We start from the raw sequence: 23,867 nt of genomic DNA, 5'->3' as shown, positions 1-23,867 counted from the left end.
TTGCAAATGAAGGATTAGGTAATACTTCTGGGGCTGTTTTGTCTATAGCCTGTAAGTCAGCATAAAGTGGTTTTGAGGGGTAACCCTTGCAGAAAACTGATGTCCCAAAATATTTTCTTATTTACATATGTATGTGCATGTGTGGAATATGCACGCAAAATTTATATACATATGCACACATATGTGGTGGTATTCTGTAATGAGAGAGATAGAAATGAGAGGAAGACATTTTAATATACACAAAAAAGGGTGTAGGAAGAGTAGTAGGGCATCCAAGAGAGGAGGGTAGAGAGTGTTAAGATAAGTTGTTTAAATGAAGTACGACAGGTCATTGAGGACATGTGATACTATTAAAAACTCAGTTAAAACCATTGTGAACCCATGGAAATGCCAGCCAAATTTTTTTTTTTTTTGGCTACTAGTTAGCCTTCATTTTCCATCCTTTCTTTTTCTGGTAGTTGAAATTTTGTTTCTACTATTAGTGTATTTGAATGCAGACACTGAAAGCTGATTGTACAGTTTGTACTGTACAGTTAATTTACTTTAAGGACTCGTAGGGTCTTTGTCATCTCCTGTTGTCTGTTTCTGTCATTTAATTTCATATTTCCACTAGAAATAAAGTAGGGCTAGGGAAAAGAGATGACAATTATACTACTTTTAAACAGGTCCAGGAGAAAGATTAGGGAATGAGGTTGAAGTTCATTCAAATAAATTCAGAACTAATTATTGAATCTTTTAAAAACATGATAACAATTGCAAATGTCTAATTCCTTATTAAGGTAAGAAAACAAAGTATAGTTACTCAAAAAACTAAGAGCATTAAGTCACCAATATTTTAGTACCTGATATGAGGCTAGAGTTATTTTTCCAGCTTTGTGTTCCAAGAGTCTGTTGTCTTAGGATGCAGTCAATTTCTTCATAAAACCTCATTTTTCTTCTAGGGTTATCACCAAGGTGATTAGTTTTCTTTTGTAGCACTCTATATTCATATTTTAAATTTTTATATTTTGTACGACATTGCTTCCAGTCTCTGTCTATTCCAAACTGCATTAGCCTTCTAGCAATTTCCTGGAATATTTCTTTGTTTCTTGTTGCCCCTTCCAGCATCTGCCTTATTTTTTCATCTGACCATATATGTATCAATGCTCTGACTTCATTGTCACACCAGTGCTTTCCAGCCTCGGCATCACTTATTGTGATGATCTTTAAATGGTTATGAGCATCTTCTAAAGGGATGTGATTATCTGTAAATCAAGGAAAGATAAATGATTGATTGACAGAAGTGTATCTCAGTTTTATTTAGATCGTTACATATGAAGACTCTTTTTAGTCCTAAACAGTATATTATGGATAGTAGGCACTCAGACATTTGTTGTGTTAGTTTGATGTGATTTGATTAAATTAAGGTCAAATTAGCTTCAGTAATACTTTTTTTTTTGGTGAGGCAATCAGGGTTAAGTGACTTGCCCAGGGATACACAGCTAGTAAGTGGCATTTGTCTGAAGCCGAATTTGAACTCAGGTCCTCCTGACTCTAGGGCCTGGTGCTTTCTCCACTACGCCACCTAGCTGCCTCCTAGTAATAATTCTAAAGTAATTGGAATTGGTTAAAATTGTGACTCAACTATGAACCCAATACCTTGGAATACATGAACTGATAGGAACCTATTCCAAAATTAGCTTTGTAAATTTTTATAAAGTTCTGTTACTAGGAACTTTCCAAAGGTAGTACAAGTTTTTTTTTAACTATCGAATATAAGTGAGTTCCTTTCTGAGGCCTCGGAATCTTTCAGTAGAGTTCTTCTTTGTTGGAAAGATATTTATTCTAGGAAGTTCAGCTTGTAACACAACTATCTAGATTCAAGAATTTTATAATTATCATGGTCATCTAATTTTACCTGCCAGCAAATTTTCTTATAACACAAAATGAGTCATGATATCAGAGTTAAATCATCTATTCAGACCCTTCCTTTCTACAGATGGGATATAGAAAAAATTTTTTCAATACCTTTGGTCACAGAGTTAGTGGCAGAGCTGAGACTAGAACCTTGAACACTAGTCCCTGCTTGAGCTCTTTTGGTGACTTTGGTGCATGAAGCCTAATACTTTTAGGCATCTTGTTCCATTGTTGGATAGCTGTAGTTGTTAGAAAGCCTTGATTTAAAATTTAGTTCTCTGTATGTACAGTTCTATAGTCAGTTAAAATACTGTTGACTCAGTAATGTGTGAAAATATGCTGCAAGACCCCATGGAGGAGGGTGCATTCACTTTTCTTATTCACTGGATTATTTTGGTGTCTGAGGACCTTTTTTGGGGGGGGGGGCTAGGCAGTGGGATTAAGTGACTTGCCCAGGGTCACACAGCTAGTAAGTGTCAAGTGTCTGAGGCCAGATTTGAACTCAGGTCCTCCTGACTCCAGGGCTGGTGCTCTATCCACTGCGCCACCTAACTGCCCCTGGACCTGATTTTTTAAATCTTGGTTGCTTTAATGACTATCTTTGATCTCCGGCACATCATTTGGCCTGTCTAGGGCTGTTTTCTCATCAGTAAAATGAAGGGCTTGGATTAGGTGACCTTTAAGGTTACTTTTCAACTGTTGGTCTATGACCATGTGACTCCATGAAACTCTAAAACTGGCCACATAAAACTCTACATTAAGCAGCACACTTTTCCACTTGATTGGTCTAAAAGAAAGCCAATATTAGGACATGTAGAATTCTGAGATAAAAAAATATTTTGGTTTGGAGAAAGTAGTGAGGCCGGGAGGTCCCAGTTTAGAGATGGGGAACCTGTAGCCTTGAATCCACATGTGGCCTTCTAAGTCTTTGGGTGCAGCCTTTGGACTGAGTCCAAGTTTTATAGAACAAATCCTTTTATTAAGGGGATTTGTCCTGTGAAGTTTAGATTCCCTTACTCAAGGATGTTTAACATTATTATCAATGACTTTGGTAAAGATATAGATGATATTCTTACCAGATATCATCAGATGATATCAAACTAATAACTTCTGGTATGACAGAGTTTAGATGCAAAAAGAACTTGACAAGCTAGATCATAGCCTGTATTTAACAAGATGAAATTCAATAGGAATAAGAGCAGATTTGTACCCCTGGGCAAAAATCAGCTTCACAAAAACAAATGGAGAAGACTTAAGTTTTCTGGAAAAAGACCTGGGGGTTTCATTGGACTGCAAATTCAATGAGCCATCATTGTGATTTATATGGTTGCCTAAAAAGCTAATGTGATTGTGGGTTCCAGTAAGTGGGGCAGGGGCAGCTAGGTGGTGCAGTGGATAGAGCACTGGCCCTGAAGTCAGGAGGGCCTGAGTTCGAATCCGGCCTCAGACCAAACACTTGACACTTACTAGCTGTGTGACCCTGGGCAAGTCACTTAACCCCAATTGCCTACCCCCCCCCCAAAAAAAAACAACAACAAAAACCAGTAAGTGGGGCATAGTTTTTAGGAGTGAGGATGTTAGTCCCTGTACTCTGCCCTGAGTTTTTACATGTCAGGAAGAATATTGACAAGCTGAAGAGCATCTGGAGGAGATCAGCTACTTTTAAACTGTGTGCTTTTAATATGCTAGAAAGAAGTTTGAGGGTTATGCCTCCCTGCTAAGACATGCACATCATGATGACAAAACATTTTTTTCTTTTTATATTTTCAGTGTAAAACTAGAGAGACACTTCTCATTTCCATTTACTCTCCACTTTTATAGATATTTGAATGATCCTTTACTGTATCGCAAAGTGCTTTTACTTATATAGAACTATAGAATTTACAGTGTGGAAAGGGACCTTAAAGAACATCTTACTCAACTCCTTTATTTTACAGATGAAGGATCAGGCCAAGAAAGATTGGGTTGCCTAAAGTCTCATAGCCAGTAAGTGACAAAATTAGTCTTTGCTTCTGACTTTTCAGTTCAGTCTTTTTTCTTTCTCTTATAATGTAGTAAAACTAAGAAACTAGTAGCGTATGTATATAGGGACAAATGCCTTTTTGTTTATAAATGATTTTAAATTAATTCTTTATATTAATTTGGCATTATCTACACTCTTGAAATTGAGGACTGGATTTCTTTAACTTTTTTTTTATTGTTAGTTATAACCTTTGGGATTACTTGAAAATTTCTTTTGTTGCTACGATCACATCCTACTGGTGTTGATAATGCTTACCCCTTTCCCCTCAATCTTCTTTGTAAGGAATCCCCTGAAGGATTCCCGGGGAAAAAATCTTTTACTTTCATTAGCTCCCTTGCTTCTCTTATATACAACTAGAGTGCTCCCTTGATATGTAGAAGGAATGTGATTCAGTAGAAAAGAATTTATTCCTTGTTTTAGGACTCCTAAGTTCAGATCCCAGTTCTGTACTTTATTCATTACCAGTAAGTCACTTAACTTCTCAGGGATTGAACTAGATGACCCTAAGTTTCCTTGTACCTCTAAATTTATATTTTCTAGTAAGACCAAGTGTTCTTTACCAACATGTTTTTGTTCATTGGACTTGATTGCCTTTCCATGCTGTTTATAAATATTTTATATAATCTTTTCCTCCCAGGTTTTCAAGTAAAGACTTTTCTGACACATTTGAAGAAATTAGAAAAAGTCAATTTTCTAGCATTTGATCTTAGGAAATTTATAATTTGCTATACGTGCAGTGAACTCTCTAGCATTCAGTCTGTTTAATTCTGGCGTTACATATCACCTGTTTATTTTGTATTTAAATCAGCATTTTGAAACTCTGCATCTAACCACTTCTTTGTTTCAAAGGTATGAACAAAGTTAAACTTTTTGTTTTACTTGGCTGTGGTTAGAAGTTGGAATAGATAATTCTTTTGGAAAGATTTTTGCATATGCTAGTGTTTCTTTACCAATTAGAGTGTATTAAGGAAACATTTTAGTAAATTGACTACAATAGAAAATTTATCCACTTCCTACCTATTGGAATATGTCGTTATCTTTTCCTCGTAACCCTTCTACTCCCCATTGCTGTAGAGGGGATGTCATGCTCCTTGTCTCTTATACTGTCAGTCTAGGAGTTATCCTGGACCTCCTCTTATCTCTTACTCTCCATATCCAAGTTCTTGTCAGGGCCTGTTGATTTCAACCTCTGCACATCTCTCCTATAATCTTCCTTCTCTCCTGAGTGCCACCACTCTAGTACAGGCCCTCATCACCACACAGCTTAATGATTGAGATTTCCTGCTGGTAAGTCAGCCTGTCTCTAGTCTCTCCCCACTCTAATCCATCCTTTTCCTCTATGTAGCCGTAAAGTGATTTCCCCCTTTTTTTTTTTTTTTTGTTTTGGTTAGGCAATGGGGTTAAGGGACTTGCCCAGGGTCACACAGCTAGTAAGTGTTATGTGTCTGATGCCAAATTTGAACTCAGGTCCTCCTGAATCCAGGGCCAGTGCTGTATCAACTACACCACCTAGCTGCCCCTATAAAGTGATTTTCTTAAAGGTCACTCCCCTACTCAGTAAATTCCATTGATTCCCTATTGCCTCTTGGATCAAATATAAAAGACGGTTTGACATTCAGAACAGGTACTCTTAGATTTTGTGACACAAGCCTTCTGGCTGTGGGCATTTCTTCTGGCTCCTATGCCTGGAAATGTTCTCCCTCCTTCCTCTGCCTACTGACTTCTTTGGATTGAATCCCAACTAAAATCCCATCTTTTATAGGAAGCCTTACACAACCCCTCTTAATTCTAATGCCTTCTCTTTGTTAATTATTTCCTGTTTATTCTGTATACAGTGTGCGCGAGCTCTCTCTCTCTCTCTCCCTCCCTCCCCCCCCCTCCCCTCCCCACCCTCTCTCTCCCCCCTCCTCTGTGTGTGTATTTTTATATTGTCTCCCTTATCAGTTTCTTAGCTCCTTAAATGTGGGGACTGTCTTTGTCTCTTTTTGTAACCCCAGCACTTTAGGCACTTAGTACATGTTTTTTGATTGGTTGATTGAATAAATTCCCCTTTCCCATTACCAAGATAATATTATTAATAATTTAATGAAAGCAGATCCTATACCTGGCCCATTTACTTCATCTGTTTCTATTGGGCCACCCAGGTCTTCTGAAATAGTACTTAAGGAGTCTTCATCTGCAAGAAAACAAATGAACAGTGAATCTGTTCACATGTGGCATATTTCATTTCCTCCATTCTGAATCCAAATGTCCCATTGCAAAGCCTATGCTAAATTAAGTGGAAGGATGAAATTGCTAGTGACATCTTTAGAAGTAGATTAGTTTTCAACTTCTCATTTCCTTTTTAATTGGGTATCTAGGCAGTTAAAATTCCCATGGAAAGTAGTACTTGTTTAAGAATTGTCTGTGAGTTGAGAAGCCAGTGGAGACAGCTCTACTAGAATCTTTAGTGATCGAAAAATACCACCCAATTCCTTCTTGTGACCAAAAAGTGAAAAACCTGGGAAAATCAAGAAAAGGGAAGATTATGTAGTCTCAGCCTGCACTGATAATGACTTCTGGGTACTCTACATGCCCAAGACTATTCACCCCTACCTCCTTCTTTTTCTGGGTTGAAGAAATAGGCCTTTTCTCATCTGGCTTCCTGCCTCACATGCTGGACTAGAGCCTTGAAGGCCCAGAGTCACAACACCAGACTGAGGAATTCCCTCTCAGCCTTGTGCCCCTCAACACCTAGTCTGAGCAGGGTTATCACTGCACCATCTCTTTTCCCTAGAGGCTGCTGAACTACTGGCTTTCTTTGCCACCAACTCCCAAAGTGGGTGTGGAGTCTCATGTCTACTCTTCCCTTACCTCCTAAGGCAGGCATGTTGGGCTACCCCTTTCCTGCCTCACTTGGCCTAGAGCTAAAAGATGTGGGCTTTTCTACCACTTTTCAGTAACTAAACTATAATTTACAGATTTAGGGAGCTGCTTGGGGCACTGAAAGGTTACATAACTTTTTTTTGATCACTTAGCTGTAATATGGCAAAGCCAAGACCTGATTCCATGTCTTTCTGACCCCAGGCCTAGGTATTTACTATGCTATGTTGCCTTTCTTATAATTGTTAAATTATAGAATCATATCGACATAAAACAATTCTGCAACTATTAGAAAAAAGTTGCATTTATCAAAAATTGTAAAGTTTCAAAATACTTTTGTATTCTAGCAAATAGATGATATTTTTTGAAAACGCAACGTTAATTTCCAACAAAAACAAGACCTGATAGAACTAAAAAGATCTCTAAAAGCAGTAGATGGGGAAACCAAAATGAATGAAAAAGTGATTATTTAGAAATGATACTCCATTGGATCTGAAACCTCACCAGTCTAGGTATTTGATGCAGTGATTAAGATCACAAGCTATCCATGCCTGTCATTTTCCAGTCTTGTCCATGTCTTCCAATCCATTTGCAATAGGGCATCCACAAATGTGTTGAAGGCCTTCTGGAATTCTTCTAATGTTTATTGTAGTATTAGGGCCTTTTATCAGTTATTCCTTGATTTCACCATATGATCAGCTCATTTTTTAAAAAAATTCCCTCTTTTAAAAAAATTTCATTTAAAAAAAATTCCCTCTTTGATGACATCTTTGATGTTGCTTCCCATCCTCACCCCACTACTCTTCTGAACTTTCATATTTCTCTTTTTTTCTTTTTTTGGTGAGGCAGTTGGGGTTAAGTGACTTGCCCACGGCCACACAGCTAGTAAGTGTCAAGTGTCTGAGGCTGGATTTGAACTCCGGTCCTCCTGACTCCAAGATTGGATGGAGCTCTATCCACTGTGTGCCATCTAGCTGCCCCCATAATTTCTTCTGAGGATACCAGAGAGAGACCTTATCCATGTGAGCTATGTGCACAGAATTTTGTTAGAAAATGTCAAGTCATTGCACATCTTAGCACCCATATAGGGGAGAAAACCCTAACTGTGAACAATGGAAAAGAATATAGATTTCCTTCAGGTTTCTCTAGGCATGAAAGGGAGCACTCAGAAAAGAAACAGTATTTTTGATCACTGGGGGAGAGAATTCAAAGTAAATCAAGTTTGAGCATTGCAGTGTGTATTGTGGGGAGAAACTATAAATGTGATAAATATAATAGCAAATTTTAAATGTGAAACAAATTTTTGTATTCATCATAAAATCCACCAAGAGGGAGAAAGCATTGAAATGTAATGAGTGATTAGCCTCAAAACTCATCTCACTAGTCATCAGTGAATTTACACCGGAGAGAAGCTCGATCAGTGTAGTTATGGCAGTGGCTTCATTCAGAGAGTAGCCCAGAACATTTCAAAGAATCCAGTGAGGAGAAAAGCCCTGTATATATGATTTGCAAAGCACTTAGCACCGTGCCTAGCATGTAGTAGACACTCTATAAATGCTTATTCTCATCTGGAATTATTCCCTTCTGGAATCTTTCTGGAGAACAAAAGTTAGAAAAAATAAACATACCCTTTAACAGAACAATTCCATTGTTAGGAATATACACTGAAAATTATCAAGAAATAAAATGACAACAAATGAATTATTTCTTCAAGTAAGTTCATAGCAGAATTATTTGTAATTGTAAAAAAGCTGGAAGTAGCCCAAATGAAAATGACTGAATAGATTTTGGTATATTTATGTAAGAGGATGTTATAATCTACTTATAATCAACAAGTAGGAAGAAAATATTGAAAGACTAATACACAGTGAAAAAAGTAGGAAGGAATAGAAAAGCAGAATATCTCCTAACTATGACCATATGAGATGAAAAGGGAATGGAAAGGAGACAAATTTAAGGATGAAAAAATTGCAGAGTTAGTTTAAATGATTTTATTAACCATTGTGGCTTGTAATCATTTTGAAAAACTTTCTAGCATTAAAAACTCTTGCCTGTTACTAAATTTCTGAACTTACCTGTGTCTAGACTTTCTCTTTTTATGTGCACAACTCTTGGGTCCTCAATTGTTTCAACTTTTTTAACCAGACTTTGAACTAGATAAAAATAAAATCAGTATTGTCAGAATATATGGTGTAACCATTAAGTGTTTTATATTTCAAATGTAGCTTAATTTGTATTATTAAAGTAATGATCAATTCAGTTTTCAATTAAAACTATTTTACATAAATATAGAGTAGAAAAATAGGTAACTATTATATTTTAAAGAAACTGAAGTTATTTCCAGTCTGGCGTGAAAGCAGATTAATTTGTTGGCTGTTATTTTGGTCCCATATATGCTAGAAAAATAGTTGATTCCTTACAGGTAGTTAATAGTAAGTTTTACGTGGCTGATTTTTTTTTTTTTTTTTTTAAAGCCAGACAACTTTCCTCCATGGTAGCATTGGAACTTTAGTGCCCTCTACTTGCCATCTCTTAGAATGTTTGATAGGTTTACTTTTTGAAAAATCTACTTATAAAAGAGAGGGAAACCAAGACTTTAAAATATGATCTGTTCCTTTTAAGGGAGGTCTTCTTAGCATTTAATGTCTCTTGGATCTCTGAGGCAAATTTGTGAAGCTTAAGGACACCTTTTTAAATGCATAAAATAAAATACAGAAGGTTACTAAGGAACAATAATTTTGACATAGTTATAAAAATATTTTTTAAAAAGTTCAGATTGTTAAAAAAGCCCTGTTTTGATGACTAAAAATATAATTTACCTGAATATATTTATTCATTTTATGCCCTTATTGAAGTGTGTCTGTCTCATACAGGAGTTGGGTTACCTTTATATTGCTCAATAAAAACTTGCCAGAAAAGCAGAGATAGTCCCTAAATGTTATATCAGAAAAATGTTCCCTGATAGTAGAGGGGAGTTCTGTTAGTTTCCCTCTGTCCTTCTCCTAGGATAGAAGATGGGGTTGTCACATGTCTCTTCTTTAATGTTTGCAGGCATTCTCTTTTCTTCTATACTGTTTTGCTTCTCTCCTACTTGTACTGGATGATACAATGGGAAAATAAAGGAAATGTATGTTTCAGAAAGCAACTTTTTACTTACTCCAATAAAAGCATCAACTGTAAAACAGTCTCACTTGATCACTGTGTAATTCAACTATTTTTCTTTTCTTTTTTATGAATTAGTAATATGATAAGGAGATTTTAGGGTCTAATCCCAGAATGGCATCCCTTATTTTAAGTGATTGAGGCACATTTCTTCCAGGTAGCTGGTTGGAAGGATTAGAATTTTAGGAATAAGCCATTCCTTCATGTGAATGGTTTGAAATTAAGTAGCCTGTTTTTGTTTATTTTTAAATTAATTATTCATTTATTAAAATTTTTAAAAACCCTCAACTCATGTGAGTTTATTTATTAACACCTTACTTGTAATGTTCTTTTGAGAGTTTGTTTTGTTTTTTAAAACATGTATAATTTGGGCAGGTAGGTGGTGTAGTGGATAGAGCACCCGGCCTTGGAGACAGGAGGACCTGAGTTCAAATGTGACCTCAGACACTTAACACTCACCAGCTGTGTGACTCTGGGCAAGCCACTTAACCCCAATTGCCTCACAAAAATATGTATATGTATATCTTTAATTCATATCACAAATTTGGAATTGAAGAGAAAAAAACTTCTTACCTTTATCATGATTTCCTTCTACAGATACTTCTTCTAGGTCTTCAGACTTGTTGCTAACTGAGTCTTCAACTACATCTCCAGAAATTACTGTAAAAACATAACATTTACATATATGTTTATGCATTTTAAAGAACAATGTTTTCTAAGTCTCAATTTTTCCCTTTAGAATATGTTTGATATAAAATACTGTAGCTATTGCCCTGTTATTTAATTATTTAGAATTTCATTTTAAATTAACTTTAATTTAATTATTAATCCTTTGGAAGGGAAAGGGATGCTACCTTAAAAATATCATGTCATCATAAACTAATAAGCAAAAATTACCAAGCAAAAAATTTTCCCTCTCCTTCAATTTAAAGTGAAAAAAGAAGAACCAATATTATAACAAGTATACATGGTCAAGCAAAACATTCTCATATTGTTCATGTCCAAAATCACCTCTATCAGAAGGTTGGGTAGAATACTTGCCTTATGTTTGTATGTTATGTGACCCAAAACTCATTGGTGCTTTTCAAAGGTACTGTAGCTCTTCCCCTCCTGTTAAAGTACAGGGAGGTGTCCCTTTCCACATACCTAGTTTTTAAGAACTTTGCAATTACTTGTTATTGGAACCTCTTATTTTGACCCCATAATAAAATGTTTCTTAAATTCCTCTCTCATCCCCTTTTCTCAGTTTCTATTCTGTCCAACTTAGACCTAGGCACCTAGAATCATAGGATCTTGATAATGGAACCTTAAAGATGATTTAGACATCACTGTGGACATCTTAGTACAGTGGAAAGATCACCTGACTTAGTAGACCAACATTTCTATGCCAACAGCAACACAAACTGAATGACTTTGGGCAAGTCATTGAAACTGTAAACCTCAGTCCTAGTTAAACAGGGACAATGTAAAATACCACTTTATAGAATATTATTGTTACTACTATTGATGAGGAAGCTGACCTCAGAAATTAGGTGATCTATTTCAAATCACATAACTAGTATTAATGGACAAGACTGGAACTCTAGTCTCTTGACCAGCAGCAGCACCACCATGTTGATGGCTGTTTCCTGTCATATCACACTTCCTGTGTGTTCAGCATCTTCCTCACTTGTTTGATATGAATCTATTTTGCCAGAAACCTTTATATTTTAGCATCTGGCTTAAAAGAATTCTCCATTTTGAAAACAATTTTACCTGTCTTATTCTAATTTCCTTGATTAATAGCACTGTTTACAAAATCTAATTTTTTCACTAATTATTTCTTTTATATACCTTGCATGATTTTCACTTTGTATAAAACCAAATATTAATATGCTTTAATACCTACCTCTGTTAATTTCCATTTTTATATCTGTCTGTTTTGTAGGTCTTTGTCTTCCTTTGTTTTCTAGTTTTTGTGATTGTTGTGTAGTATGTCCGAGAATAGCATCCAGTTCAGTGAAAAATTTCATATTTTTAGTTGTGCCCAAGTCTTGAGAATTTTTTACAATTTTGTATTCATGTTTCAGGTTTTTATATTTTGTTCTACATTGCTTCCAGTCTCTGTCTCTACCAAATTTCTGAAGTTTGGCAGCAATTTGTTCAAATATTCTTTTATTTCTCATGGTTCCCTCTAGTTGTTTTTGAATGTTTTTGTCTGACCAAATGCCTATTAGAGCCCTGACTTCATTTATAGTCCAGTGTTTTCCTCCTTCATTTGCTACACTTGGAATAAATGTTGGATTATTAGAAGAATCCAGTATTGATGATGGTTTACCTGTATCAGGTGCAATAAAAAGGAAGAAGGAAGATAGTAAGGAAAATACTTTCGTTTGGAAGTAGAATGACTTATTTTTCTCAAAAAATGATAAGGAGAAACTAAAACATTAACTGGTAAAGTTGTTCGTTATGACTGTCTGAATTTATTTACAAAGTTGAGGATGATGTCTAGCATTTTGTCCCAAGTTTTCTTCACTACCATCTCAGTCTTCTGCCTTTATAATTGAGACTCATTGTTTTTCTGGAACAGATGAATACACATCTTTGCTACATGTGTTATTTGTAGGAAAATGTTTACATTATTGCTTAAGGAAGTGTCTCACTAAACCTAATTCTTAGAATCCATTCCTTTTAACCTTCTCCTTTCAGGTTTTTATACCTTTGGAAAACCATGAAAGTTCCCTAGTGATCTGATACCTTGCTCTCATGGTGGAGACATTCAGGCCCTTCATTCCCAGAGGGCTACAAAAATGGATTTGGATCCTTTTACCCCTTTCCTTTCCTACCTCTACCCCTTAAGACAATTAGTGCCTTGCTTGTACAAAAAAATGACTTTAAATGCTTATTGAAAAAGTAATTGTTAAAGAAGACTTCAGGGGCAGCTAGGTGGTGCAGTGGATAGAGTACTGGCCCTGACGTCAGGAGGACCCGAGTTCAAATACGGCCTCAGACCAAACACTTGACACTTATTAACTGTGTGACCCTGGGCAAGTCACTTAACTCCAATTGCCTAAATTTAAAAAAAAAAAAAAGGAATGACTTCAATTTCTGATGATTATTATTTAATTTAAAGTTAAAGAATCACTTGTTTTGGAATGCCCTTTTTATTTTTTCTGTTTAAGGTAAAGGAAGGGGGAGCATAGGGTAGAACCATAATCCTAAATATCTTTAGCCTTTATGCTGGGGGAAAAGGGGCATTCTTTCTACTTTTAGCCCTAGTATTGAAAAGAGAACAATTATTCTCCCCACTTCTGGTTAGAAATTCCTTCACCTTAATCCCATTTTCAGACTAAAGCTCTTGCTTTCTTTCCCATTGTCTTTTGGGGGGGGTGCGGGGTTTCCACCGTACTATACCTAGTTCCATTGGTCTGACATGAGAAATAAAAAGTAAAGGATCCCTTGGAATATCCTCATCATCTTCTAGTGCAACTGGTATTTCACCTGAAGTAAGAACAAAGTTTCCATTTGGCAATAGAGGAAATACAGTACATTTGAGTACATTTGAATGCATTATACCTGTGAATAGATAGAGCTAAAAGTAGATGTTGGTGATTTGGGCTAGGTTTAATAGCAACTGTATGGTATCAGAAGTTTTAACAGGTATATTTTACAAATGCAACAGTTAATATAGCAAATTTAATTAAATATGATCAGTTATTTAATATTTAAATAGAAATTTATTAGTTGCTTTCTATCAACATTGCAGTTGTGCAGTTGGCACTAGCCCTTCAGTGCAAAGAAAAACCTCCAGAACTGGTCAGTCCTGTGTATTCGAGTTTTGCACAGGTTAAGATAACTTTCTGCATGTATCTTGATTCATGAAGTATATAATTTTTGGAGAAGTGTGCAAAGCAAGTTTTACTTTAAATGCCCTAAGGCTTGATATTTTTAGAGGAACTCTTGTGTCAGTGACCTAATTTTCACTGTTGTGTTATGGCTTTTTATAAAGTATGGCACAGATGTGAATTATTCAGTTATTAAGGAAGGTGATGCTTTCTCACCAAAGCAAATCGACAGAAAAAACTAAAGGACCAAACAATTCTAGGGGTTTCGTTAAATTGGCATTTGAAGTTGAATCATAAATGCAGTGAGGTATTTGGTGTTCTATTTTGTTTTTTAATGGTCCTGTGATTTCATTGGTGGAGGGTGCTGGTGAGGAAGTCCTTCAGTTAATGCAGAGGTGCACTGAGAGGTTATGTGACTAGCCAGTATATCTCAGAAGCTAAAATAAAGGTGGGACATTTGGTTTCATTGATTTGTTTCACTCCATATTTGATTTATATCACTAGTGTAGATGTTATGCAATTAGCATTTTTTCATTGCTAGGTTCCTGGAAAAAGTTTCAATTACTGAATGATTATTGAGCTCATTGGCCATTTTTTTTAGGCAGCTAACGTTGCCAGTTAAATATATTAACGGTGTAGAGATAAAAGTAATATCTGTGAGTACTTGGTGTGAACTAAAATGGTTTGTAAGAGTAGACATCTACTGAAGAGCATCTCTGTTTGGGAATAGCATTATAATATAGAGGAAAGACTTTGGTTAATTACTGTATTGATTACTTAGTGAAAAATGCCAAAATATAGTCATTGTTTATTGCAGGTAGAATTTAATGTAGGAAGTAGTGTTGATTATTTAATTTTTTTAGAGTGCTATCAAGTATTCTGTACTATCTTAAACAACCTTTTAGAAATAAATACATGAGGTATAATTTAATACCTTTCTCCCTAGCATCTTTCTCTTATTACACACTCTAATTCTTTGTTTGAAGTAAAAAACTTCTCTTCATGGGTTTGTCCAAACTTCTTCCTTTGCCTTGCCTTGCCTTGCCTCGCCTCGCCTCGCCTCGCCTCACCTCACCTCGTTTGCACCCTGATCATGTTGACTGTGGCCAGCTGACAGCATTTATCTGTTCCTAAAAGCCATGGACATTCTATTGATATCAATAGGCATTTTGCACAAGTCTAAATTATTGAGTTCTTGCTTCATTTTTCCAAACATAGTAGAAGAGGAAAGCAAACTGCTTTGTTAGCAATGAGATGACCCTGGTATCAATTCTATTCTTTTCCACATGAAAAAAAAATTCTCTGAGTTGCAAAGGAAAAGATATCCTTGATCACTTAGGATAGTAGTGGTCAAACTTTGCACTAGTTATAGAAGCTAGGTCATTCTTAGTGACTGACTCCCTAGCAGTTCTGAAATGATTTTAATTACAGCTTGCCCTAATTCCTTGCACCTATAAAAAGCTTTATATAGAAATCAAATTAAGATTTTGAATGGGTCTAAACCAATTTCAAAATGTCAGTGTCAAAAAAGATTTCTAATTACTTAGAGGATATCATTAATATGAATAAATTCATTCATCCTCATAGAAATTTAAGCTTTGAACATTGTTGAGTATTTTATAACTTGCCCTTGAAAAACTAGAAAATATGAGTATCACCTAGAAAGGGAAAGGTAATGGATTCTGACTCCAAAACCCTCTTTGGTCAAGGAAGGCACTTTCCCATTCTCCTTATAACTTGCCTGAAAGCTCCAATTCCTTGATACTTTTTCCACAACAGTAAAATCAAATAATACACATGGAACAACTGTAACAAAATATCCTCATCTTAGTCTATTGCTTTGCTCCTCTTCTCATAAATGGTATTAAATGCCTTCCTTGGTAGTTAGTTATTCCCTTCTCCAAACAGGTATTTTTGGATCCAGTTGCTATGCTATAGGGGTCTTGGCACCTCAAAAAATATGCCCAGCCTTTCAGAGCTACCCTGTATTGAAAAAGGGAAAAGGAGCATAAACATTGTGGCCACCTATTACTACTTCTCAACAATAGGAAGCTGTGAGTGAGGCTAATCGGGTCACAATGGCCCAGATATTTTCTAAATGGCCTTTTGCAAAGAAGAATCCTCCCCTTAGTAGAAGGACCACATCCTCTGCAGAGCATCCACCCTCCTTCCTCTCTTCCCCTTATTATGTTTATTATTTTTTCTCTCTTTGCTCATTATAATCCTCAGGAAAGTTCTTAGGATCATTTCTAAGGAAGATGGTAAAGGGAAGCTAGGAAGGGGGGAAAATATCCCTTGCTGGTAAGGAGCTTGCCCCATTGTGGTCTGCTTAAGTCAAATAACTGGAGTGCTTAGAAATGGTTTAGAATGTCATTGTCCAATAAGATTTCTTTAAAAATGCAGTTGTTTAGAGTATGTCAATAATGTGAATCAAATTCATTCATCCTCATAGAAATTTAAACATTGAACTTTGTTGAGAAATGAAAAACTTAAATTTAGTTTGAGGGGTGAGAAGAAGGGTACATGGTCTTCCACTAAATGTATTGGATTGATTTGTCTTTATCAACAAAGACAATGTGTGTGAATAAAGCAAATACTCTATAAATGTCAGCTGCCGCAGTTGTTATTAAATACTGGCTTATGAATTCATGTATCACAATTTGATTTTTCCCCCCTTTGCCTACTGCCATCCTCCATATAATATGATGTTAATGTACTTGTGCACGGGGGGGGGGGGGGGGGGGGGGGAATCTAATTTACCAATACCCCAAGCAGTGCAGGACAACACTTCTCATTTTATCCCCTCTTCTTCTCTCCCGCTCCCCCTTGCTCCCCCCCCCAATTTCTAAATCACAGTCACTTTCAGTGCTGCAGTAAATAATGGAAAGTTGTTGTTTGTCCTTGGTTCAAAAGAGGACCATGACATCAGGTCCTTGAAGTGACAATCACTTCCATTACTTGGAAGTGAATTGGACTTAAGTGAGGGAGGGCTGTGCAAAGTCACCAAGCCTCACTTTCTCATCTAGAGCCATCTGGGTCCAGTAACAAGATATAGATCAGAATGACTGCAGGTGGCCCCAGTGTAAAGAACAGTAAATGGTGAATAACGTGTAGTTTCATAGTGGTTTTATTAATTAACATAAACTAATTTAGATAAAAATCTTAAAAGTAGAACTGTTTCAGTTAGAAGAGGCCCTGGAAACATCTCAAATCAGGTGTTGTAACCCCCTCTCATTTTACAGCTGATTAAACTGAGGCCCAAGTTGAATTTATTGCTTTATATTTTTTGAAATATTGTGAAAAAACGAACTCCTGATTTTGAGTTGTGGAAAAATATAATGCAACAATTTGTTTTTGTAGCTTTTTGATAAGCTGAGAACATGCTGTGAGTGATTCAGGGTTCAATCCAGATTTTAAAGGATAGACATTTCTAACAAATGCTCAAGGAGCAGTTAGTCATTTTAATGAGGTTATGCTGTTTTTATAGATTGTAATGGTGCTTTTTATATGCAAAGCATAAATTAGATACTGGATTTTTAAATTTGTTTTTACTTTTGCTTCCAAGCTATATATGTATAACATATACTTAAAGCCCTGCATTTTAACAGCTCGTTATTAGAAATAAAACATAGAAGGAATACTTTTTACCTTTCGTGTTCTTTGGAGCTTTACTTATGTCCAGCTGGGTCTCAGTTGCCAGGTACCTGCTGTCTTCATCCTCTGTTAATTGTGAGACAGGCTCATATTGTAGTATTTCATCCAGGTCATGAAAGAACTTCATAGTTTTAGAGAGATCCCCAGAGTTGTGGGCATATTTAACTGTCCTGTATTCATACTTCAGATTTTTATACTTTGCCCGACACTGTTTCCAGTCTCTGAAAATGCCTTTTTCCTGAAGTCTTTTGGCGATGTAAATGAATATTCCTTTATTTCTTAGTGTTCCATAAAGTTGCTTCCTTATATTTTTTTCCGACCAGACAGTTAGCAAAGCTTTAACCTCCCCTTCAGTCCAATGCTTTCCTGCTCCACTCTCCATGTTGAAAGTGACCTGGAAATGATTCACTATTTCTGGCCAAGATTTTGTTTCCTAGGAAACCAGACGACTGGTTGTCAATAAGCTCCACAGAGCTGAAAGGATCTAGTTTAACTGGTTGAAGCTGCCTGAAGGGTGTAACTTGAGAAACTGCCAAATAAGCAGGCTTTGTGATTAAGGAGCGAAGATGTAAATGATGGTTAGGCTTCTGGGTATCTGCAAGAGGGGTAACCTACACTCCATTAAAAAAAAAGGACAATTAAACATTAAAATTTTTTTTATTTTTAGCTCTTTCTTACATACTATACTGTTTTACCCAATAAGATTTACTAAAATCCTCACAGATTAACTGAAAGGCAGCTTTACTGATCCTAGTGATACCAGTTTGGCCTAATGACTTTAACATGCCAGTTTTTTGTAATTTATATACTAAGGAGATAAATATCTACATCTGTGTAGTTGCTTTTTAGTTTGCAAAATGTTTTGCTCACAACCCTGAGGTAAATAGTGTAGATATTATCACAATCTTGACAGAAAGAAACCAATAGTAATAGATATTAATGTGACTTATCCACAACTCCACAGTATCTTCAGACTCTATCCAGTACTCTTTCCATAATACTATGATGGAAAGGACAATTGGTAATTTTAACATTAATTATAGCTAAGGAAGCAGTTCTTAAGATAGGTGGTGGGAAATATTCAATTAAAAATATTTAACAGAAGAAGCTGAGTAATTTATATACATTTGGAAGATAAATTTAGATCTGAATGCTAATCAACCAACTTTTCAATAAATTGAGCCTTTTGTCAGACTGAATTAATGTGGTCAAAAAAAGTCAAGTTGGTTTTATGTGGTGGATGCATAAACTTACTCTGTTGCCATTTAAATATTTGTTGAGATCCTACTATGTACAAGGTATTGTGTAAGCCCTTGTGCTAGGGAATAGAGAGATGAAAAACCAGACTCCCAGGCTCTCAAGGTGATTACAGAAGGGCTGTGACTTATATATAGGCACGTCTAAGGGTCAAAGGAGAATTCTAGAGAAAGAGCTCCAGGAAAATAGGGGTGGTACACTTGTCCTCAGCTCAATGAAAAAGAGATTTTAAAAGACACATGGTATATATTACAGACTTGGGGTCAGTCCTACAAATATAAACAGGGGAGAGATTGCAGATCAAGATTGGGGAACAGTGAGTTAATCGAGTTGGACTGTCAGGTGGAGTGCAGGAAGGTGAGGGGTATGGAATAAGATGTTAGGGCCTTGTTTTGGAGAACTGAACAAAGTCAACCTAAGGGTTCCCTAGTTTATTCTTCAGGCAATAGAAAGTCACTGAAGGTTTTTGAGCAGGGTATTAAAATGGTATAATGTAATATATACATGCATACATACACACACACACACACATATATATATATACTTAAATACAGTGTGATTATGTAAGTGTGTGTATGTATTCAACAAAGTTTATCAAGTAGGTAGTTTGAACAGTGATACCTTTTGTGTTCACAGGGGTCAGGAGAGTGCTGGGATTGTGACAAGTGATGGATATAGTTTAATGCCAACAATTCGAACCCATAAGGTAATGTCATATGTTTTCATTTTCATATTTCCTGGTTGTCATTAAAACCAAGTTAATCATAATTTTATTAAAAATACAGTTAGCAGGGGCAGCTAGGTGGTGCAGTAGATAGAGCACTGGCTCTGGAGTCAGGAGGACCTGAGTTCAAATCCAGTCTCAGAACAGACTCTTGACACTTATTAGCTGTGTGACCCTGGGCAAGTCACTTAACCTGAACTGCCTCACCAAAAAAAAAAAAGAGAGAGAGAATAAACTGGAAGAAAATATAATTTAAAAAAATACAATTAGCAGTTTGTGGAAAAATAAATAAGCATGCAATAAGAAGTAATGGGATTTTTAAAGTTACTGTATGTCTTTTTCTGTTTCTATGTGCTGCTCTTCATAAAAGCAGTAAGTGTTCAATTATTTTGGGAAATTGTGGCATTCTTTGAATTTAAATTTCTGCTTTGTAGTATCTCAAAGTGAGGAGGTAGACCTTTAAGGAAGTAATATTAGGGTTAAGAATTTTCCTTTTTTGGTTACGCAGGCCCAAAGTGAATTAGAGCCTAAATGTTTATTATATTGCTTCCAAAAAGAGTCTTGTTTCTCTTATAGTTTTGGGAGGGGAGGGGAAGAAATCATGCCCATACCAAGCATAGGAGTTTTGATCTCTTTATTTCTCATTGTCTTATCATGAAATGTAGATTATTTAAGTGTGATAAGCATTCTCTGTCCTGATACTCTTTATGGGGAAATTTACTTTTACTGATAGCAAGTTTTGATTCTTTTTGTATAAGGAATCATTTGATAGGTGCTTGGTTGGTTGATTGACACTCAGAAGGAGGTAGAAGATCTGTTAGTGGTGTCATCTAGTGCTGGAAAGTTTAATGACTTGTCCAGGGTCGCACAGGCAGTGAATTAGCAGAGCTAGAATTCTAACCCCACCTCCATATCCATTGTTGTTTAGCTGTTTCCTAAAGAACCTGCTTTTGCCCCGGATGTACAAGAGCTTGTAACTGGTGGTGGACTGGGAAGATCAACATAATTTTAACTTATAACATATCCATGGGATAATTGTGGTTTACTATGAGAAGAATATATGACTTTTACTTAAACCAAGAGGTTATTCTTCCAATTCCCTGAACCTTTCTGTGATTTTCAAAATAAATAAAGTTTGTTTTGCTCCTTTTCAGTCAAAATTTTCAAGTTTATTTGCATCTAGTTTTTGACAGTATTCAGTAATCTTTTTTGTTCTATTGTTGTTTTAAAAAATAACTTTGTCAGCATATCTAGTAAATAGAAATAAAGAATAAGTTATTTGCCAAGTTAGCATTGCTTTTTAGCACTCTTAAGTACTTTTCCAATTGTTTAGCAGAGGGCAAGAACTGTTTTTGTCTTTATCATTTTGTCCCTAGCACAGTCTCTTGGAACATTAATATAAATTAATGACACTTAAATACTTCTTGGCTTGAATTAAGTAAGTGACTGTCTTAGTCTGTTTTCCTTTAAATTAATAAATTTACATTTATTTTACAAGGGACTGGGTCTTGTAAATCATGTATTTACTGAAGATAATTTGAAGAAGCTATATGTTTCAAACCTTGGAATTGGTCACACAAGGTATGCCACCACAGGGAACTGTGAATTAGAAAATTGTCAACCCTTTGTTGTTGAAACACTCCATGGGAAGATTGCTGTGGCACATAATGGAGAATTAATAAACTCTGTACATCTGAGGCGAAAGGTGAGTGTTTTAAGTGCTTTTTTGAGGGCTCAGTGGTGAATTTTTATGATTGAGTTGGGAAAGTATGTTGTCGTAATATTAGATAGCCATCTCTGCTTAGAGAACATTAAAGATAATTTGATAAGGAATGTTTTTTAAATGGGTCATATAAGTAGAGGGGAATTTTATAGGATATGAAGGACTCTTCAGCAACCCCCTTTTCTCTCTCCCTCCATTATTTCCATTCTCAAAGCATAAGAAATAGAAAATACAATATAAAGTCAAGAAATTGAAAACAGTCTTAGGCTGTTAAAACATAACGCCTGAGAACAGGGATAAAAAGAAAGATTAATTCATTTTGGTACCTTGTCCTTATTACTCATCCTTGGAAATTTCCTTAAGACTTAGTTTCTCAGCTCTTTTCCTTCATCTGTTCTGTGCTAATTCATTGTTATAACTTTAATAACTCCCACTTGCATATGGCACCCAGAATTGTATCATTAGTTCATACTTTTCATCAAATATCAGGATGAAACCTTCATTGTTTGCTAGGGAATTGTATGTTAGATCCGTTGGTGCCAAATGAGATCTCACATTCAACATTTTCAAAGTCAAAGTCCACAAAAACAAAAACAAATCTAGCTTCCTATTTCTGCTAATTGCTCTACCCTTTATCACTTTTTCCAGGTTCAAAATCTTGATTTACCTCTGACACCTTTTCCTTTATCCTTCATAACTATTCACTAAATATTTTCATACGACCAAATTTATTTTGCCAAATTTATTTGCCAATAATTCTTGGCAGATAATTTAATGCTAATTCCTTTTGCTTTAGCCAGAACAGGATCATACATAGCCAGACCCTTGAACAAGCTGTGGTTATTTCTGCTTCTCCTTTTATTCATGTTCTTCATACTATCTAGAATAATTTTTTCCCATTCTGCCTGTTTTAATCCTGCCCATTGCATGTCCCATATCCTTTAAGGATTTTTTTTTTGTCATTGAACAGTCAACAAACACAAGCACTTCACTACACAAAGAATAAGAGAGTGTTATATAAGAAATTGTGACTTTCTGTTATATATATCGTTTGCTTTGGTACAGTGGAAAGAGAACTAAGAAGACAGAGTGGGATCAGGAGTCAGTGAGAAGTCAGATCTTCACCATAGGCAGGTCACTTCTCCCTAGGCCATAGTTTCCTCCTCTGTAAAATAAGTGGTTTGGGCTGGATTGCTTTTAAAATCCCTTCTAGGTCCCTATCTGTAATTTTACACATTCAACAAAATAGCGATAAAATTATCCTCTTGGTTTGTGCCCTCTCCTGCACATTTATTTCCTTTTGCTAGAAGTTTTGTCAATGCTCCCATTTTTTTCTTCAGTTTTCTCACTACCCGCTAGCGTCAACACTCTAACAGAAGCACTCCCCTGTAAAATCAATGCATCAACTACATCTGAGCATGTGTCCCTATATCATTTCGTATCTCCAGTTCTTTACCTCTCTCCTTGGAGGTGGGAAGGCCTGCTTCATCATTATTCTGTCAAAGTCATTATTGTTCACAGTTTGTATCAGAATTCTGGTGTCTTTCAGATTTGTTTTCCCTCATGTTATTGTCATCAAATCGTGTTCGGGTTTTGTTCATTTTATATGCATCAGTTTGTACTCGTTTTCCCATGTTAGTGTCTCATTTGTCATCTCCCTTGGTGCGGTAATATTCCATTACATTCATGTACCACAGTTTGTTCAGTGAGCAGTGCACTTAGTGTACCTACTCTCATGTAACCCTTCTGCGGATGCCATTTTCTTTTATCATCTTTGTTGGGTTTGAGGTAGGAACTGAGTTTTCCAGCCTCACATCTCCCTGGACGTCTTCTATTATGTATCAAACCCATGCTATTGTTGTTCAAAACGGCTGTAATGCTTATTTCTGTAGTACTTATTTAGATACTTAATTCTATCCTATTAAAATATTTCATACCTCTGCTTTTTATATCCAGCTCTACATCATTAACCTCTTGAGGTTAATGTTTTGTAATTATGCCCCTCTACAGTGCTAACTGCTCAATTTTTGTGGTCATTTTACTACCTCTCCTTTTGGAACCTACAGTTAAGTTTGGATAAAGTGTTACTATTCCTAAATAATTTGTGATGTTGTGTTGATATCATTTCTTCCATAAACATCATAAAGACCAGTAGACCTTAAAGTTTTAGCTAATTGTTAATTCCTTCTTTTCCCTTTCTTCTTTTAAAATAGCTTCTGCGTCATGGTGTCGGACTGTCAACAGGTTCTGACAGTGAAATGATCACCCAGTTGCTGGCATACACACCTCCACATGAAAGAGATGACAGCCCTGACTGGGTAGCAAGGTATTCTGTAAAAGTAAAATGGATTGACAGGACTAAAAAACATTGCTTTGAGCTGTATCTATTACCAAAATCTGTTTATTTATATAAGTAGATATCTCTATATATGATAGGTATAAATTTATAATATAAGTAAATCGGTATAGGCATAATTTAAATCTCTCATTTCAGGATTAAAAATTTAATGAAGGAAGCCCCCACATCATACTCATTGCTTATTATGCACAGAGATGTTATTTATGCAGTAAGAGATCCTTATGGAAATCGTCCCCTGTGTATTGGACGTCTTATTCCTGTATCCGATATAAATGGAAGAGGTAAAAATCTGTGGAATAAAGAGAAATTATCTAAAATTGAAAAAGAAATCCAGAGTGGTTACTTTGAAGTGCCAGAAGGTAAAGCACGCTACTTTAATCTGC

The 23,867-nt window shown here is 35.9% G+C and overlaps 1 protein-coding gene across 1 annotated transcript in view; it reads left to right on the top strand.

The window, feature by feature from the left end:
* Positions 1–23,867, top strand: part of PPAT (phosphoribosyl pyrophosphate amidotransferase) — a 46,912-nt gene that overhangs the window by 11,745 nt on the left and 11,300 nt on the right. The window contains exons 2-5 of the mRNA XM_027836481.1: positions 19,315–19,384; positions 20,901–21,107; positions 23,339–23,451; positions 23,620–23,765. Coding sequence (XP_027692282.1) covers positions 19,315–19,384; positions 20,901–21,107; positions 23,339–23,451; positions 23,620–23,765 — 536 coding nt within the window. The remainder of the gene's footprint in view (positions 1–19,314; positions 19,385–20,900; positions 21,108–23,338; positions 23,452–23,619; positions 23,766–23,867) is intronic.

The sequence above is a fragment of the Vombatus ursinus genome, unplaced genomic scaffold, assembly GCF_900497805.2.
Source record: "Vombatus ursinus unplaced genomic scaffold, bare-nosed wombat genome assembly UNPS02014818.1, whole genome shotgun sequence".
NCBI lineage: Eukaryota > Metazoa > Chordata > Mammalia > Diprotodontia > Vombatidae > Vombatus > Vombatus ursinus.
This window is presented reverse-complemented; position numbering and strand designations above follow the sequence as displayed.